Source organism: Panthera leo, chromosome A2, assembly GCF_018350215.1.
Source record: "Panthera leo isolate Ple1 chromosome A2, P.leo_Ple1_pat1.1, whole genome shotgun sequence".
NCBI lineage: Eukaryota > Metazoa > Chordata > Mammalia > Carnivora > Felidae > Panthera > Panthera leo.
In genome coordinates, this window is record NC_056680.1 from 74,496,975 (window position 1) to 74,517,045 (window position 20,071).

The following is a 20,071-nucleotide window of genomic DNA, read 5'->3' on the forward strand; positions in this document are numbered from 1 at the left end:
GCCGGGGAACGGCAGAGGGAGAGAGAGAGAATCTTAAACAGGCTCCATGCTCAGTGAGGAGCCCCACAAAGGGCTTGATCCCACGACCCGGAGATCATGACCTGAGCTGAAATCAAGAGTCAGATGCTCAATCGACTGAGCCACCCAGGAGCCCCTAATCCCCCACTTTGGATGTAGAGCAAGTATCAAAGAGGCTGTAACAGAAAGACCCCTGAATTGAGAATCTGGAGAATGGGTTCCATGGCTAAGCAGCGAGGTGGCCTTGGGGAAGTGATTTTACCTGCCTCTGCCAGTGTGCCCATCTCTCCTTTAAGAGCGCTGTACCTGCTAAACTATATGTTCTCTTCCTGTGCTCAAGAATCTACAACTTATTACGTTAAAGCAGTAAGCATTTCCAAATCCCTTGTGGTATCTGCTAGGCAACTGGGCTGACCCACCACCCTGGAGTAGGCATTACTTAACCAATACTGCGAGCTATGCGAAGGCTGCAACATCAGAGGTGTGCAGCTGGATCTTCCACGTGCCGCTGTCAGCTGCCTACCCTTCCCCAAGATTCAGGCTCCAGTCTATCATCTGGCCGGATTCCAGGCTGTCCAGAAAGGCGCATGTGGTTTTTGGCAAGGTCAAGATTGGGAGTTTTGCCAACAGACCTTGATGACATTTCGGTGATTTGCAGATTACCATTTTTGGTCTAGTCTCTGGGTGTGTCTGGCAGCCAACTGAAGCGTCGGTCCACTCACAAGAAGGCACTTTGAGCAGTGGCAGCAAATGCTTTATGTATCATTCAAAGATAGATCATGCGGCCAGGCAAGGTCAACTGTTCCTTGTGCTGTAAAGGCATTTTCCTTAAACAGCCTCTGAAACTACGTGCAGTAGCCACGGAAGCTGTCCTTTGCAGCCTCCTTGGAAGCTGGTACCTGCTCGCATCCCCATCTCTGAGAGCATGTGGTACGCCGTATTCACCTTTGCTTTGAAAGCTAAATCCACTTGTCCTAGGTATGTATGTCATAGACTTTGCAAGTAAATCTCTAATTAAAACTTTATTGTTTGAATACGTATCATTATTGGATACTCTGCCATGACCTGAAAGGCCAGACCAACCAAAAATTCATTAACTTTGGCATTTCTGCAGAAGATCTTAATTTTTAAAGTACGGAGCTAGGTCTGACAGACGTTGCCATGGCGACCCTGCTCCCAGTGGCTGAGTTGTGCTGAGACCCGGTTGCTGACGGTTGATGATGGGACTGCAGGCAATTCTCAGAGAGTAGATTGAAAAAAGATGATTGAGATGAAGGTCAAGGGGAAGAAAACCACTAAACTCCTTTATTAGGAAGGGACGCGCATAGATCTATCAAATGAAGTTTGTAATAATACCAGGTGCCCCGTTGGAAAGGAACACCACTGGGGGTGGTGTCCGTGGGAGAACTCACCTCTGCAGTCCTGCTGAAGAAAAATGAAGGCCTGAGCTGTTTTCAATATAGTTTGTGTGGAGAGGAGTACCAGCCACCAGCCTGTGTCTCAGTACAGGAGTCTTTGGAGCTAAAATGATGCTAGTTGCCTCTTAGACTTTTCTTTAAAATGCATTTGGAGGAAAATCCTGTATTTAGACACAAATGTTAGGATCTTCAGACAAGTCAAGGGCTCAGGTTGGATCCATTTTAAGGGATGGGTAGGAAAAGGCAGGGGTGGCCTGTGACCAGCATTTCCTTTATGCTATTTATCTCCCTTTCTGACTTTCTAGAGGGACTCAGGGTTTCATTCCAGCTCCCATGCTGATTAGTGGAAGAATCACAACTAAGACTTGGAACTCCAGCTCTCTCTCCCAGTGGTGCTGGCATTCCATCCCATTTTCTCATCTGTAAAATGGTGACATTGGGTTAGATGAACCCCATGGCCCTTCCAGCTTTGGGATCCTATTTGTCTCTAATGTGAATATAACCGAGAATGTCCAACTGCCGAGTTTCTAAGTGTTCTCAGTTGTAACTCCGTAGTGCAGAGGGTAAAGCCAAAAGACGGTTGACCTTCTCTCCCACCACATACATATCTTTCTAAACAATGCATCTATAGGGCAATCGGCAAAACTAACGTTAGGGAAATTCTACCCAACCAACCATTTCTCGTTATCTTTTTGTCATATAATTAGCTCTCCATTAAGAGGGATTTTATGATATGTTTGCTTAGGTGCCCCATAAATAGTGCATGTATGTGGATAAAGATTTTATTTATAATCTACAAATCTCACTATAAAGAATGGCATTCCAAGACAACAGGTGAATGCATTAGAGTTTGTGAAAATGCACTCACATTCTTCACCAAGCATCACTTGCTTAGTTGTCAGTAGGAAGCAGTGAGTCCATGGGGATGTTCTACATCTCAGGATGACTACAGAACTCTGGAGTGGTGCATTGTCTTCTGGGATTCGGGATGGTGTGACAAAACACGGAATGTAGACTTAGACAAACTGTGTTGCTCCTGGTTTACTGATAGGGTGAGTTGCTTTACCTCTAAGTATTCGTTGACTTGTGTAGAAAATGGGAATGATACCTAATTGGGATGTTGGGCACATAAATGTGCAATAAATGTGAAAAACCAGGGGTGTAACGCCTAGAAAACTCTAGAATCACAGTAAAGGTCAGTTTCCCCACAGGCTGTGGGATGTGCATACGTTGAACCTGTCAAGCAGAAGTCTGCCTGTGGATCAGAATTCTTACTCTTCACATTTGGGGTAAATTGGCAAGCCTAGAATTCAGTGACCTTTTGGGCCAAGTGCCTCTTCCAAGAGCAAGTATCCAGAAGATGGCTACTCTCTGACTCTGGTATAAAATGTCCTTTAACCAAATTAACAATATACAGTACATTTCTTACATTCTTTAGTTACCATTTGTGTTACTTACCCCAGGAGTATTTTAATGAAAATGAAATGCATCCCAGGAGCACATAACTGAAAATTAAATGAGACACCTGAAAACATTAAAAAAAAAATCACAAACTTACATCAGCTTCACTATTACCAGGGTTGGGCTTTTTGTTTGTTTGTTTGTTTTCATTTTAATGCCCTTTACACTTAAGTATACAAAGAAAGTCAAAGTATCAGTGGTGCTGTATTCTGAAAGTATTAGCCAAGACCAGAGGACTTTGCACAAACCGAGGATTAAACAGATCGTTAAAGTATGATAACGAAGCCTGGCATGAATAAGTATGTGATCGTTTCATTCATCCAATCTGGGCAGAACGCAGTTGGCATCCAGCCCCCCGTGGGGTGGGAGCATCTTTCCGAAGCATCAAGGTCATTCTGGGTCTGCTGCTTCTCTCATAGCAGTTTGTCCTTTGACACATACGGAGGCATTCATGACAGATGCTTTGTGTAGACACTTGATGCATCCTTCCCCAGCTCCTGTTCTGGAAAGGACATCTCCAGATGGGGGAATAAAAGGAGCCAAGAAGATGGTCCTGTGTCTACTGATCAGGCCTAGAGAGATCTCCCCTAATTTTATATAATAAAACAAGTCAACACATTTTTAAAATGGCTGTAGAGAGAGCAACCCAAAAGGAGGAAAACATTGCCTAATGGATACAGAGTTTAAATTATCTTTAGAGGGGCGCCTGGGTGGCTCAGTCGGTTAAGCGTCTGACTTCGGCTCAGGTCACGATCTCGCGGTCCGGGAGTTCGAGCCCCGCGTCGGGCTCTGTGCTGACTGCTCAGAGCCCGGAGCCTGCTTCTGATTCTGTGTCTCCCTCTCTCTCTGACCCTCCCCCGTTCATGCTCTGTCTCTCTCTGTCTCAAAGATAAATAAACGTTAAAAAAAAAATTAAAAAAAAAATAAATTATCTTTAGAGAACAAGATAAAATTACCAACATTTTTTGTCAGCAAAATCCAAGATGTCCTTCCTTACGTGAAACAAAAAATGAGAGAGGTGGTGATAAGGTAACCGCATTGAGATAAAAAGGGAATTGCTTATGAGGCAGATGATGTAAGAAACAGTTTTAAGGGGAGGAAATGTAATATTAGAATTAAAATTTGCAGAAGTGGTGAAGACCAGAAGCCATAATGTAGAGAATGGGTTTTGTGATAGGACAGATAGACAGATAGGGGGAGCTCTCCTGACACAAAGAGGGAAATCATAAGCAAAGGTAATAGATGTAGGAGTCAAAGACTGAGGAAAGGATTCACGGATAACTGTTCACCTTAAAGAAAGGAGTAGTTGCTGGGGCGCCTGGGTGGCTCCGTCAGTTGAGTGTCCGACTTTGGTTCAGGTCATGATCTCACCATTTGTGGGTTTGAGCCCCGCGTCGGGCTCTGTGCTGACAGCTTAGAGCCTGGAGCCTGTTCCAATTCTGTGGCTCCCTTTCTTGCTGCCCCGCCCCCGCTAATGCCCCCCCCCCCCAAACATTAAAAGGAAAAAAAAAAGGCAGATGCAGCACCAGCCAGCACAACAGAAGACAGGCTTGAGCTGAAAATTTCCTCATTTTTCTAGTTGAAGGAATTGCTGCGTGCAGATCACAAGAAATCACCAACAAAAATGCACTATTGATGAGAGCCTAACATCTGAATGTATTCTTTCAGAGTTTTAAATTCAGAGCTTGGAAGAAAGTTCTGCAAGCATTTCACATGGGCAGGGATGGGGGCGTGGGGGGGATGTGCTACCAAAGAACAACCAGGCAGGCCTTGGACTTGCCCTTCCCAGCACTAAAGTTCAGGAACTATTATACCAACATGCAGATTTTGAACACAAAAAAATCACATTGTAGCTATTTAACCCCAATACAGTATAGTTGGTCACATATGGAAGCAGCAGAAAGATAGTATCAAATATGTAAGGGCTACAGAGTCACCATAGAATTTCCTGGAAAACATTGTGATAGACTGAAAGATGACTCAGTCAGCCTGGACAGACAGAATAAAGCAAATGTAACATGTGGATTGAAAGTCCCAGGTAGTAGGCACTTGGATGTTCAGTGTATGATTCTTTTTATTTTCTCCATATTGACTGTTACCCTAGTAAAGTGCTGGGCAAAAATTCAAAAACAGAACTCAATAAAGACATCATAAATGAATAAAGGGATTATGGTCGAGTATTGAAACTATTTACCTGTGTCGTCTAAGCAATTGCTATAAATATGGTTATAAACAAAGACCTTTCTCAGAGTATTAGTATAATATTTAAAGTAGAAAGCAACTAGTGTTCAACGACAAAACTGTTAAATAAATTGCTAAATAGGAAAAAACAATAGGGGCGCCTGGGTGGCTCAGCTGGTGAAGTGTCCAACTTCAGCTTAGGTCATGATCTCAGGGGTCATGAGTTCGAGCCCCACATCGGGCTCTGTGCTTGTGGGTCAGAGCCTGGAGCCTACTTCAGATTCTGTGTCTCCCTCTCTCTCTCTCTCTCTCTGCCTCTCTCTCTCTCTCTCTCTCTCTCTCTCTCTCAAATAATCATTAAAAAGAAAAAGAAAAAATAAAGTACAAATTATATAACCATTGATACAATTTTTCTAAGAAACATAATCTGTGTGTTGTAAAACAGACAATAAAGCCCCTCTAAGCACAGAAAATGAGTAAAAATCAATATGTGAAATGTTATTTCTTCTATTGTTTTTAAACCCATGGTATCCATTATTTTTTTTATCAGAGAAATGCCTATTTTCAGTTAAAATAGCCTAGCCAATACGTACGTATGGAATTTCATTCTAGGGTAGTCCTCAGACCTTGCTGGCTTTTCCGCCATTGCTCAGAGCTAACATTGCCAAGAAAACAAACAATGAGTAAACAAAATAAATCAATAAATTACACAAGATTGCAAATTATTGTGCAGCCAATCACTACTCTTGTCTGGAATCTGGGTCCCTGTGGACCTGCTTTCCGGGCGCCATCTCCTGGAGGGGTTGGCTGGTTTCCATCATCCTGTTGTGTTTCCCTGCTTTGTGGGAGACACACCCCATTGCTGCATTGAATTCATTGCATTCCACTTCCGGAAGCTTTGCTAACAGGTGTTTGGAAGTGCTTTGGCACGAATGCCAGGACCAAAATGCTTTCCATCAAAGAGATTGTTGAGGCAGAAGCTCCAGCAGTAAGATCTGCGTGGTGTGATAAAGTGAGAGCCCCTCCTGGTGCTTGTGGTTTTTGTGATGCATGTGCAAATTGCCACTAGTCAGGATGCCTTTGCTTCAGTGGGCCTGTTGGGTACAGTCAACATGTTCCCGAGGGCAGGGAGAACTTTTTTATATCTCTTTGCATGAGCCGTTTCCCACCATAAATCTATTTGGCCACCAGATAGTACAGGTTTTCTTTAATGATTATTTATATTTGAGAGAAAGAGAGACAATGTGATCAGGGGAGGGGCAGAGAAAGGGAGACAAAGAATCGGAAACAGGCTCCAGGCTCTGAGCTGTCAGCACAGGGCCCGACGCAGGGCTCGAACCCACGAGCTGTGAGATCATGACCTGAGCTGAAGTCAGACACTTAACTGAGCCCCCCAGGTGCCACACAGATAGTACGTTTGGGGCAGAAGTTAAGATAATGGTGTTTCCCTTAACATTTGCGGGGACAAGAAAAATTTAACAACATTGACTGTCATAGGCTTGAAATACTTTCACTAGTTTCAGTCCTCTGGTCTCCCCGATGACACTTAAAAAAACAAACAAACAACAGATAGCAGTCATTAATCATTGTGGTGTTTCCTAGCAGTTGTAACATCTCTAGTAGTAAGTAAGCAGAGTCCAGAAAATGTTTCCCATTTCTGAATCTACAAATAGCTAACAAATTGGAACCCATAAAAATAATAACAAAAAGAGGGATAACTCTGTCACCGAAAATCACTTTTTCAATCTGTCTCTGATATTATCTGGAGCTCACACCTAGTCTGAGCAAATGGAGTTCTGTTTTCCAGTGTACGTTTATGTTGTTCTGTTATTACAGTCAGTAAATATGCATTGGAGATATTTTGGTAAGAACAGAAAATGTGGAACAGATTCCAGACATAAAAGGAGGATTGGGCATTCTTGATTTTCAGAGCCAGTTCTGGAGGCAGAAAGGAAGGAAGACAGGTAGCAGACAGTCTTCCTATGTTTCTGAAATAGTCTTAAGGTCTGTAAAATCTAAGTGTTATGTTTAGCTAGAGAAATGGGAATTCATTGCTAATGGACTCGAGAGAAGAATGGGAGCGTGTTAATTTCTGCCCTCTTCCAAGTAGTTCATTTAGAATTGTTTTAATGTCTTATTTATTTATCTGTAGTCAAAGTGTCCGTTTCCTTGGCACTTCGCCTTTACTAACATTTTTAATTTAAATCTTTTGGTGATTTGTGTTGGCCATCATTCTGCCCTCCCCGCCCCCCCCCCCCCCCCCCTTTTCGTGTACGTGACAGATCAGGTAAATTGCTGACCGGTGGAAACTGGGGTATTTGCTCCTTTGAGATCAGCAAAACATCCGAGCTGGGGACAGACATTGCCCTTGGCCTCCACCTGCTGGTGGCTAGAATCACAGCAGCCACACTGTCAAGGTCTCAGTCACATCCAGCCAATGACAGCTGTTTAAATTATTTAGCAAAGGCAAGGTGATAACATACTGCCAGGTATATCTTGCAGTCGTAAGATCTGGTATGATCAACCTGATAGCTCTTTAGAGCACTAGAGATAAATCAGGGACTCCTGATTAACATTCTTTTTGTATGGAGAGAGTTAAGTTATTTTTGATAGCACCATTAAGACTTCACAGAAATATATTCTCTTCTGGACATACATCAGTTCAGTTGAGAGTAAAATCCAATCCCTAGTGGTTTGTGCTTGGCACATATATGGATGGAAGGATTTGTGCATAATCATTGGGAGGGGTAGCCTGTTCAACAACACAATGGTTGCCTTTTGATCTGTGACTGTGTGTATGTGTGCATGTGTGTGTACCATCTGCATGATACACAGTCCACCTGGTTTGATGCCGTTGAACAGTAGGGAGATACTCACTCCATAGGTGTGAGTTTTCAAGCAGATGGAAAGCGTAAGTAACTCAGAATTATGGTAACACCACATGCTTTCTACATTTGAGTCTGAAAGTCCACTGTATGCACACTGTCTTTATATATCGTTTCCGATGTGGAAGAAACTTTGCCAGGAAGTCCTTAGGATCCTGGAGACAGCCCGTTGATTTCTTCAATGGCAAAGCTATGAATAATTGTTCATTGTTCTTGGAATGAAGATGCCCTGCAGATTTATGTGCTGATTATCACTCCCCTGACAACAGCAACGATACATGCACACAAAGACGTGTTCACTTAAAACAAGAAATGCAGTTCTTTTAAATTTTTGAACAAACTTTGTATTTAGGGGAATGTTCCGTCATTCACCAGAGTCTGAATCCCCACTTCAATAATTGTTCACAGATAAATTTGCTGTAAATGAATGTGTTACCATTCATATAAGCATTACTTTTCTGAACCCAGTACTTTCAAGATGGGGTAGGGAAAAAAAAAAGAAGGAAATGGTACGTCATGGTTTGTGACTACAAGTTGGATCACTGCACACTGTGTGGAGAGCCAAATTCCTATAAGGGAGGCAAGTAAATTTCTAAGAATATGAGTAATACTTGGCCATGTAACAAATAGGATAGCTGTTAGCACTGTTTTTCATCCCGAAAGCACAATATTATGTTGTAGACAAATGCATTCTGTGGTGGGTTGGTTTTCTTTCATCTGTTACCTATAAATTTGAGTCAGAAGAAGGGTTCTTTGTTTTGTTTTGTTTTTTAATTTTTTTTTTAACATTTATTTATTTTTGAGACAGAGAGAGACAGAGCATGAACAGGGGAGGGTCAGAGAGAGGGAGACACAGAATCTGAAACAGGCTCCAGGCTCTGAGCTGTCAGCACAGAGCCCGACGCGGGGCTAGAACTCACAGCCCTCACGGACCACGAGATCATGACCTGAGCTGAAGTAGGACGCTGAACCGACTGAGCCACCCAGGCGCCCCTTGTTTTGTTTTTTAATGTGCTGCCCTGGGGGCACCTGGGTGGCTCAATCAGCTGAGCATCTGACTTCAGGTCAGGTCACAATCTCACAGTCTGTGGGTTCAAGCCCTGCGTGGGGCTCTGTGCTGACAGCTCGGAGCCTGGAGCCTGCTTTGGATTCTGTGTCTCCCTCTCCCTCTGCCCCTCCCCTGCTTGCGCTCTCTCTTTCAGAAATGAATAAAATTAAAAAAAAATTTAAACTGTGCTGCTCTGATATTAGATCTGTGGCTCACATTCTCCATCTTCTACTTCTGATGCCTGCTCTGCACTGTCCATTTCCTGTTCTGGGTGTGGCAGTCAATATCAGCAACACTAGAACTTTCCTAACCTAACGGGACAAGCTGGTTGGAATTTATTCAGTAGAGAAGAGGAACAGCTAATGCTGATCACAGCAGATCACTTTTTTGAAATATGTGTCTTGGGTGTATTATATAAGATCAATTGAATATTCTTCTTCCTCAGTCTTTTCTGATTTGGACTTTGCAAATCAGGCCTGCCAAACTGATGTTAGAGTCTTAGATGTGAGCTCTATAACCAATCTGTTCAAAAATAAAACTTCTGATTGCATTTTATTTAATTTTTGCAAGTTTTAAATGCTACTTAAAGCTCTTCTTTGACTATGTCCAACCTTAGAAACAAATTTTTTTTAATGTTTATTTATTTTTGAGGGAGAGAGTGTGAGCAGGGAAGGAGCAGAGAGAGAGGGAGACACAGAATCCAAAGCAGGTTCCAGTCTAAACTGTCAGAACAGAGCCCTATGCGGGGCTCGAACTCATGAACCATGAGATCGTGACCTGAGCTGAAGTCAGAAGCTTAACTGACTGAGCCATCCAGCCCTCCCAAAAGAAATTTTTTAACTTCTTTTCTAGTTGACTTCTCATATTAAAGGACCCCAAATTTGATTTGATTTTTGATTACAATGCATATTTTATAACAAAATTTTTTTCCCCTTCATTCCCAGGAAGTCCCATTGAGAAAACTCCCCAATATATTTTTTTCACGATTGCGATTTAGCTTCTGGGACCTTCCCCACGAAGATTTTAGAGTTTATACTGAAATGCAGTTTTTCTAAATTCTGACTTTGCATGGTGAGGATGCTTTTCTTAATGTAGCTTTCTTCCCTGATCCAGGTTTTGGGGTCGGTCCCCTTCCATTTTGTGACTCAGATATCTTCTAGGGCTTTGCCACCATCCACTTTCAGGCAACAAAAATAGAAATACCTTGGGAAGGGGACCACCCACCCTTAAAAGCCATGTCTCAGGAATGACATACATCACGTTCATTCAAATTCTATTTGCCATCCTGAAGTGCAAGGGAAGCTGAGGAATGTGGCATCATTGGGGGCTCAGGAAGAAGGGTCGTCATTTTCCGTTTTTTTAAAGTGAAGTGTAGATGACACAGCAGGTTACTTTAGTTTCATGTGTACAGCGTAGTGATTTGACAAGTCTGTGCGTTCTGCTCTGCTCACTGTAAGTGTACCCACCATCGGCACCCAACAGTGCCATTACACTACCATTGGCCGTTCTTCCCTGTGCCGTGCCTTTTGTTCCCATGGAAGAGAGGTCAGCTCTGATGGACGGAGGGCGGGCCCCACCATGCCTGAATCCTGGGCTTCGGTACGTCACAGAGAACTTCGACATCCGATGAGCCTCAGGAGAGGGGATGGAAGTGGAAGGGCCGAGTCTGACTCTTGTTGAGTCCCATGGAGGTACAGACACAACCTGTCCGGTTCCCGGTTTGCAGGTCGTGCCTGGGACGGATGCTGATGTGACTGTTGCCACCTTGGTTTCGGCTGCTGAGGAGGCCCCGGTGGAGGAGGCAGAGATGGAGAAGGCAGCTCTTCCCACTGGGGAAGGAGCAGGTGTAGAGGAGGCCCGGACCGACGCAGATACCGCACAGGCCATGGATGGTGACAGATCTCAACCCGAAGAGTCCGAAGTAGCAGCACCTCAGGTGAGTGTCCCAGTGAAATGGAGGCTCTGGGCAGGTGGTGCCAGTTGAAATACTGTTTCCTGGGGAGTGCTGATCTCCACTTTGGGTGCAGAATAGGTCTGTGGCCATTGTGTGGTGCCCCACGTTACAAAATAGAATTTTATCTACGTTACTATATGATATATATCATCATATAACTTCATATATGTTTAAAATTTTAAATTCATTTTATATGTGTTATTTATATTTTTGTTGTTATCTATATATTTATATATGTATATATATAAGCTTCTCAGAAAGAATGGTCCTGGCATTCTCTCGATGTCAGCATTGTGAGATTCACGCAGACCCCCCTGGTGACAGAGAAAAAGAAGGAAGCATAGACCATGAAAAAGTGAGGTGGAGGGAGGAGGGAGAGAATATGACAGAATAATGGGGCTGTGGCATGGATTACGTGAGAAAATGGCTGTACAGTGAGCGCTTAGCCCGGTGGCAGGCACCCAGTGAGAACCCAACATTAGTAGTTAAATCATATTCATTCTTAGTAGTATGTAGGGATTATTTTTATTATTAGAGTGCCCCCAAATTCACCATTAGGCTCCTTTCACCAACCCCCGCCCCTCATTTGCACATTCAAAAGGACAAAAGACAGCAGGTCATTAAATACATACATGAACTTGCCCGATTGGCCTCAGGTCTTGGCTTCTTCAGAGAAGTGTTCAAAGTCAACAAATCCATATTTCACAATGGGGGCGGGGAGGGGGGGGAAGGTCTTCTAAACCCCACATTTGGTTCTTCTAGATTCCAGGAGGTAACAGTGAAAAGGGCTGTCAGTGTTCTGCTTTCCTTTGTCCTGATCAGTTTACTCAGGAGAAATCTGTCCCGAATCTTCTCCAGGGTTACTCAAAGCTTGAAATCAAGTGATCCCTTTGATCCCGCTAGAAAAACAGCGGGGAGTACTGGTATCTGGAGAAATGCCTCAAAATACGTTCCATTTGTTCACCGGGTTTTCTTGTCACAGTGCCAGAAGTGTGTTTGTATTCCATGGTTACACTTGTTGAAAGAGTGTATTCTTTTCTCCAAATAATAACTGGGCTATTTCTCCCAAAATAACGGGAGCACCCACTGATATCGGAGGGAATGTAGAACTTGACCGGAAAGGCAGTAAACATCTCCAAGACTTCCATTATGCTAGTCAAATTCCTCTTCTTGCTCATCTTTGTTGCAAAATACAAGGGGGGTCTTGATCCTCTGGTGCTTTACCCCTGGAGAGTAGAGTCCTCGGAGTGGTGGTGGGGGGGGGGGGGAATTAGCGCCCTCCAACTGTAACTGCAGTGTGGGCTCTGACGATAATCAACTAGCAAAGCAGAGGCAGATTTTCTCCAAACTGCAATATGGTTGCAGGCTGTTCAGGAGTCCCGCGGGACCCTGGGAGAAAAGGGATCACAGGAGGTTATATGTCCCCTCCAAACAGTGTTAGGGGGCACCGGGTGGCTCAGTAGCTTGAGCGTCCAGCTCTTGGTTTCAGTTCAGGTCATGATCTCACAGTTTGTGGGTTCGAGCGCCACATTGGGCTCCACGTTGATGGTGCAGAACCCTGCTTGGAATTCTCCCTCTCCCTCTCTCTCTCTGCCCCTCCTCCCTCTCTCAAAATAAATAAACAAACATTAAAAAAAAAAAAAAACAGTGTTAGTATTCAGTGGGACAAGAGTGGACCATGGCAAAAACGAGGCTATTCCTGGAACCCTACTACATTCTCTTTCAGGATTGTCTCCCCGCCCTGACATGACCCCCTTCCCTCCCTGCAGTCTCCTACCCCCTTCCCAATTTCCACAGAAACCCCACTTCTTAGCAAACTGCCTGACTGCTCAGGGGTCCAGAAATCAATCCTGCCAAGGGTTTCTGTCTCAGGAGAGATAGAAAGGAGGCCATGTCAGGAGGAAGGTCCTGCAAGGTTTGGGCCAGTTTTGGGGAACAGCGGGCACTTTGTTGAATAGAGGATGTGGGGAAAGTGGGAGCCATGGAGGGTATGCCAGGGATAGAAGCAGTGCACAAGTCTTTTCTTCGCTCCCAGCCTCTGCTCGGCACCATCACATTTTTCTTCCCGCAGGAGAAGGTCATCCCTTCAGTCGTTATAGAGCCCGCCTCCAACAACGAAGGGGAAGAACACGAAGCAGCTGAGGTGGCAGAGACCAAGGAGACCCCCATGGCCGCGGCTTCCACCAGCGAGCCCCCAGAGCTGGCCGCAGAGCCCAGGGCGGGTGAGGACTCCCAGCCCGTGCCTTCTGCTCCAGCCGCAAGCCAGTTGTCTCAGGAAGTGCCTCCCGGCTTCCTCTACAAGGTCTGGTGGCCAGTTGTCCTTCCTCTGCTTTGAGGCCCTTTTGCTGGAAACTTTGATTTTCGGCTGTTTACTTTTGCCTTTTGCAATATGTATTCTTTTTCTGCACTGGAGGGAAGAAAGGTTCAAATCAATGGGATGAAGGTTATGTTCGGAGACACCATCAAATAGCTACTTGGAGGGGCGCCTGGGTGGCTCAGTTGGTTAAGTGTCCGACTTCGGCTCAGGTCACGATCTCGCAGTTCGTGAGTTCCAGCCCCATATCAGGCTCTGCGCTGACAGCTCAGAGCCTGGAGCCTGCTTCCGGTTCTGTGTCTCCCTCTCTCTCTGCCTCTTCCCCACTAACACTCTGTCTCTCCATCTTTTAGAAAGTGAATAAGCATTTAAAATTTTTTGAAAAAAAAATGGCTACTTAGAGCTTTCAGAAAGGGAAGGGGCCTTACCCAAAACCTGTTTTCGGTAAATACCTGAAAACACTGGCTTAAGCTATGTGCCAAAGGCAGTTAATCCTCCTTAATAGAATATGGGTGGGAATTTTCAGTTCCATAATATGAATTTACGTTTCAAAACTCAGCTCTTTTTCTTTCACAAATGTTAAATTTAAGTGTGTTTGTCAGGGTGGGAGTGGAGAGGAATAGTCCTCTTTTTTCTTTTTTTAAATGTTTGTTCTTGAGAGAGAGTGTGCATGCAAGCAGGGGAGGGGCAGAGAGAGAGGGAGACAGGATCCAAAGTGGGTTCTGTCCTAACGGCACAGATGCGGGGCTCGAACCCATGAGCTGTGAGATCATGACCTGAGCCAAAGTTGGACACTTAACGAACTGAGCCACCCAGGTGCCCCTAGTCATCTTTTTTTTCTCTCTCTGCTCATTAGAGACCTGTCCCCTTGCTACCTCAGATGGGGCCGGGGCGGGTGGAATGGATTTATGAATGAATCACACAGAGGAACAATTAAACGTGTGGTTAGTGAGGGCGGGTGTCCGCTGTGTGGTAAGCAGAGCACAGGAAGTCAAGGAGGCGGATTCCCTGCAAGGCCAGCCTCCCTGGGGCCACCCCCACTCCCCTCACTAACTGCAGTGGCCCGAGGAACATCACTCCTCTCTCTGTGCTTCTCATTCTCAGCAGCAAAGTGGCTTTGAGAATAAAATCCTCATGTCCAGCTCTGACATTTTATCATTCTGTATGCAGAGTACAGCCAATCCCTTAACCTCAGGGGGGTAGGGCTAAGGGGAGGGACATGGGAGAAATACACCCGTCCATGACTGAATAGTTGTTCAAGCTGGTGAGGAGTATGTGGGTCATTATACTCTTCTTTCTACTTTGTTTTTTAAAAATTTTTTTATAATCAAATTTTGAATAAGTCTTTCCAAAAAAGGGGAAAGAGAGGGGGTAGGGAGAGAGGACAGGTGTTGTTTAAGGGTATAAACTTCCAATGAGTAGAAGCTAAGCCCTAGAGATCTAATGCACAGCATGGTGAATACAGACAACAATATTGTATTATAATCATCAAACTTGCTCAGAGACTAGATCTTAATTATTCCAACCAGTAGAAAGAAATGGTAATTACACAACATGATAGAGGTGTTACAGTGGCATCATATTAGGGTATATAAATGTGTCAAATTAGCATGTTGTACACCTTGAATTTGCATAATATTACTTGTCAAATATATTTCAACGTTTATTTATTCATTTATGATTATATTTCAATTTTTAAATTCTACTTATTTACTTAAGTAATCTTTACACCCACTTTGGGGCTCAAACTCATGACCCCAAGCTCAAGAGTCACATGGTCTTCCGACTGAGCCAGTCAGGCACCCCAAATAGATTTCAGTTTTGGTTTAATGTTTTTATTTATTTTTGAGAGACAGAGAGTGAGCGGGGGAGGGGCAGAGAGAGAGGGAGACACAGAATCCGAAGCAGGTTCCAGGCTCTGGGCTGTCAGCACAGAGCCCAACGCGGGGCTCAAACCCACAAACTATGAGGTCATGATCTGAGCTGAAGCCAGACACTTAACCAACTGAGCCACCCAGGTGCCCCTATGTTTCAGTTAAAAAAAAAAAATGAAAGAAAAGAAACAGATTGGCATGGTTTCAAAGGTAAGCTAGGGAAGGAAGTTTATACAGGAACTGATCCCTGCGTTTAATTAAATAGTACTTCCCATATAACATGGGAAGTGATGATTTTTCCAATCCTTAATTACATGACAGAAGTGAAGTTAGAGGCACTTCCAACTAGGCATTTTTAGTTCAAGTTTAAAAACGAACAATAATAAAGCATTAGTGATAATAAAATGTAAATCTCTAATAAAAATAGGATGAATTGAAATTTAACAAAAGCACTACGTTTCAACTCTTGCAGAACGTATTGTGTTCCTAAATGTACATCCAAACTGCCTCAGTATCAGTCTTCAAGAATTGGATGTTTTAAGTAAACAGGACTTCTTTCTGTGTTTAGAGGTCTTCTCCCTTGAGGTATGTTAGAATCACCGTCTTTTTTATCCGGGTTGGACAGACTTCTACAAGTACCTGCTGCTCATCTGGCTGAGAGACTTCAATGTTACGCTTCCTTTCTTTTTAAAATTAGTAAATTCAGGGCGCCTGGGTGACTCAGTTGGTTAAGCGTCCGACTTTGGCTCAGGTCATGATCTCACGGTCTGTGGGTTCAAGCCCCTCATTGGGCTCTGTGCTGACAGCTCGGAGCCTGGAGCCTGCTTCGGATTCTGTGTCTCCCTCTTGCTCTGCCCCTGCCCCGCTCATGCTCTGTGTCTTTCTCTCTCTCTCTCTCTCTCTCTCTCTCTCTCTCTCTCTCTCTCTCAAAAATAAATAAATGTTAAAAAAATAAAATTAGTAAATTCTTCTAAAATCTTTTGCAGGTGGAAACACTGCACGATTTTGAGGCAGCAAATTCTGATGAACTTACCTTACAAAGGGGTGACGTGGTATTGGTGGTCCCCTCAGATTCAGAAGCTGACCAGGTAAAGAGTGAAATTGAAAGGTCCTACGGGCTATGTTGGTTTTTTTCTGAGGGTCTCTTGGACGCAGTGACTTCCTGAAGACATTTCTATTTCCTGAGGTGCTACAGGGCGCTTAGGGCTTATGAGTACAGGACATGGCTAACGGAAGCTTTTTAGGACACCTCTTTTGGGGATGGTGTTATATTGTTTCTTTTTGATACAAATAGATGACCATTTCTTATTTTGCATCCGCTTTCTAGGGATGTTGTCTCTGAAAAACCAGTGTTTAGGAAATGTGGCCCCTATCCACGTGCACTAAAAATCTCCCTCAAAAGTAGTTGCCTCTGCGGATGGGGAGATTGGCCAGGAGAGAACATGGGGGAGCTTTCTAGGGATGGAAATGTTTTCTGTCTGAATAGGGGTGTGGATTACACGTGTGTATGCATTTGTCAAAACTAAACTGTACATTTAAATGATGTTTGCATTACCTAGTATTTATACTTCAATTTTAAAAGACTCTTAAAAAAAATCACCTTTGAGCATAGTGTTCTGATGTGAAGGTGCCAAGAATTCCATTTTGTTCTTATTCGTAGGATTTGTGAACCCCTAAATAGCATGCAAAATGTGTACATGTGCCTATTGAACATGTTTTTCTGGAGAGAAGAGCTGTAATTTCCATCATCTTCTCAAGGAGGTTTCTGAGCCTTTTACCCCCCCAAAATAAAGTTGCTGCTTTAGAGGGCAAGGCTTCCCAAGCCCCACATTTTGTTCTTTCTCTTGATAATACACTTTCCAAGATAGAACAGGTGCTGGGTCAAAGTCTTGACCATAATAAGATTAAATTAGATATGAATAGTAACAATAGAGCTTTAAAAGCTCTAAATATTAAGTATATATATATATATATATATATATATATATATATATATATATATATTTCTGAATAATCCTTGGACCACATAAGTCACAGTGTAAATTAGAAAAATATTTCCTAGTGACCATCAATTTCTAAATTTTCAGCCCAAGAGGATAAAAAAGATCAAATTAAGTACAAAGCACAGGGAAGGACAGAAATAATAAAAATAAATTCACAGATGAATGCAATAAAAAGACACACAATGGAGAAAACTAATAAATCCAAAAGTTAGTTGTTTGAAAGGATCGATAAAATAGTTAAAACCTCAGATACAATCTTCAAGGCAAAAAGTGGCAAAGCATTAATTACCATCAGGCAAAAGTGTCTACATATCTCAAAATCGTTAAAAAAGCCATTATAATTAAGCTAATTTTTTTTTTGCATTAACCATAAGTTATCTTTTAAAAAGATTAAGAGTAAAAAGCTAATCTTACATCTACCAACATGTTCACCATTTTCTCTGCTCTTTCTGGTTCTTCTAATAGATGAGTTTCCATCCAGTCTCACTTCTTTTCTGCCTGAAAGTTTTCTTTTCTTTTTCTTCTTTTTTTTAATATTCTTTTTCAGTGCACTTTTTCTTTTTCTTTCTTTTTTAAAAAAAAGATTTTATGTTTAAGTAATCTCTACATCCAACCTGGGGTTCGAACTCACAACCCCAAGTTCAAGAGTCACATGCTCCACAGACTGAGCTAGCCAGGTGCCCCTGCCTGAAAAATTTTCTTCACCAATTCCTATGAGGCTAATCTGTTGGCAATATATACTCTCAGTTTCTGTTTATCTGAAAATGTCTTTCTTTCGTCTTCATTTTTAAAGATATTTTCCCAAGAGAAAGAATTTTGAGTTGACTTTTTTCTTTCAACTTTTTAAAGATACTGCTCCGTGTTCTCTGTTTTATTGCTATTTATGACTAGAAATCAGCTGCCATTTGCTTAACATTGTTTCTGGGTATATATATACTGTGACTTTTTCCCTAACTGCTTTTAAGAATTTCTCTGTATCTTTGGTTTTCAACAGTTCAATGTAATGTGCTTAGGGCTTGTTTGTTTTGTTGTTTTTATTTGTTTTGTGGTTTTCATGCTTGGGATTCACTGAGCTGCTTAGATTTGTAGCCTGATGTTTTCCATTACATTTGGAAGACTTTCAGCTAATATTTCTTAAATTCTTCTCCTGCCTCGTTCTCTTTCTCCTCTTTTTGGGAGTCCCTAATTATACATCTGTTGGACTTCTTGATGTCTAAGACTGTCCTTTTTTGTTCAATATGTAATTCTTTCTGGTACTCAGGTTGGATAATTTCTATTGATTTGTCTTCAAGTACAGTGACCTTTTCTTCTGCTACTTTGAATTTGTTGTTTAGCTTATCCAGTGACTTTTTCATTTCAGATGCTGTACTTAACACAGTTCTATAATGTTGGTGTTGGTTTTGTATTTAGTTGCCATTTCCTTCCTGAGATTTCCCATCTATTCTTTCATTATTGCTATCTTTCAGTGTAAGCACGTGCACATATTTTATAATAGCTGTGTTAACTTCTTACTGCTAATTCCAAAAGCTAGGCCATCTCAGCACACACTTCTATCGATTGCCTTTTATCTTCAGGGGATATTTTCCTTTTTTTTCTCATATATAGTAATTTTTTAAAGTTTCTTTTTAACATTTATTTATTTTTGAAAGAGAGAGACAGAGAGAGATTATGAACAGGGAGGGGCAGAGAGAAAGGGAGACACAGAATCTGAAGCAGGCTGTCAGCACAGAGACTGACGCGAGGCTCAAACTCGAGAACCATGAGATCATAACGTGAGCCAAAGTCAGATACTTAACCAACTGAGCCACCCGGGCACCCCTCCAGCAATTTTTTTTCTTTTTATTGATACTGGACACATTGTAGAGTCTGGATTCTGTTTTCTGTCTCTGAAGCTTGTTTCTTTTTCCTCTAGCAGACATGGAGGTAACTGGATAATTAGCTTGAATTCATGGAAGTTTGTCTTATGCTTTGTTAGGGTGGGTCTGTTTCAATTTTGCCTTTCTTTGAGGATGGACTCTTAGTCCTAAGACATCTTTTACTTCTGAGAATGGCCCTTCTGAAATTTGAGTAGAAAACCTGAAGGATTCACCAGGCTTCCTAACTTGGTGGGATTTAAACTCTAAACTCTGTCTCCCCTCCATGGGCAGTGCTGAAACTTCTCTTCAGTTTTTATGCCTCCCTGTGTTGCTTTCTCCTTGGGGGACCCCTTGTATATTCACAACCTGTGGGGGCCGCTCAGGATTTCAGGGGAATTTCTCTGCATGCTTGGGAACCCGCCTCTGTTGATCTCTTCAAGATATTCCCCATAGAAATATAGTTCCTCTGGAAGCCCTCCACTCTTCCTTTGAATGCCCTGCGTCACACAGGCTGAGGCTAATCCTCGGGCGTGGGGGTGGGGTGCTGTATCGGCAGAGATCTCACCCAGTGCAATTTCCTACTTTCAAGGGTTAAATATTCTCCATTTTTGGCCTGCTTTTTTGGTCGGTGCCAGTGCCTTCAAATAGTTGTTATATATGTCAACCCCATGATTTGTAATAATCCTATCATATAAACTTTTATATTACATATTTTATTATTTCTGTACATAAGTAGTTGCAAATATGTATACATATACATATGTAGATTTGTATAATATATAGTTATTCTAGTGGTTATAACTGTTCTGTGCAGAAGCACCTGTCTGACACAAGCTATTTGGCCGTTACCAAAACTGTAAGTCTCGTCCACCACACATTTTAAGCAGTTAAAATTTAATTTTCCCGATTTGCTTCGGCTCAAGATTGATATTGGCTAATATTTTTCACTTCACTATATAAATTGTGTTTCAGAGTATACGTGTTGGCATACATCTTGATGATGAGTTTGTACCAGTCCATAACTTTTGTTCTTTATTGAAACAATTTTAAAATGCATGA

General features: G+C 42.6%; 1 protein-coding gene across 2 annotated transcripts in view; it reads left to right on the forward strand.

Moving 5' to 3' along the window:
- Window positions 1-20,071, forward strand: part of AMPH (amphiphysin) — a 247,746-nt gene that overhangs the window by 224,460 nt on the left and 3,215 nt on the right. For both annotated transcript variants that reach the window (XM_042914690.1, XM_042914700.1), the window contains 3 exons: window positions 10,738-10,947; window positions 13,037-13,267; window positions 16,140-16,241. In XM_042914690.1, coding sequence (XP_042770624.1) covers window positions 10,738-10,947; window positions 13,037-13,267; window positions 16,140-16,241 — 543 coding nt within the window. The remainder of the gene's footprint in view (window positions 1-10,737; window positions 10,948-13,036; window positions 13,268-16,139; window positions 16,242-20,071) is intronic.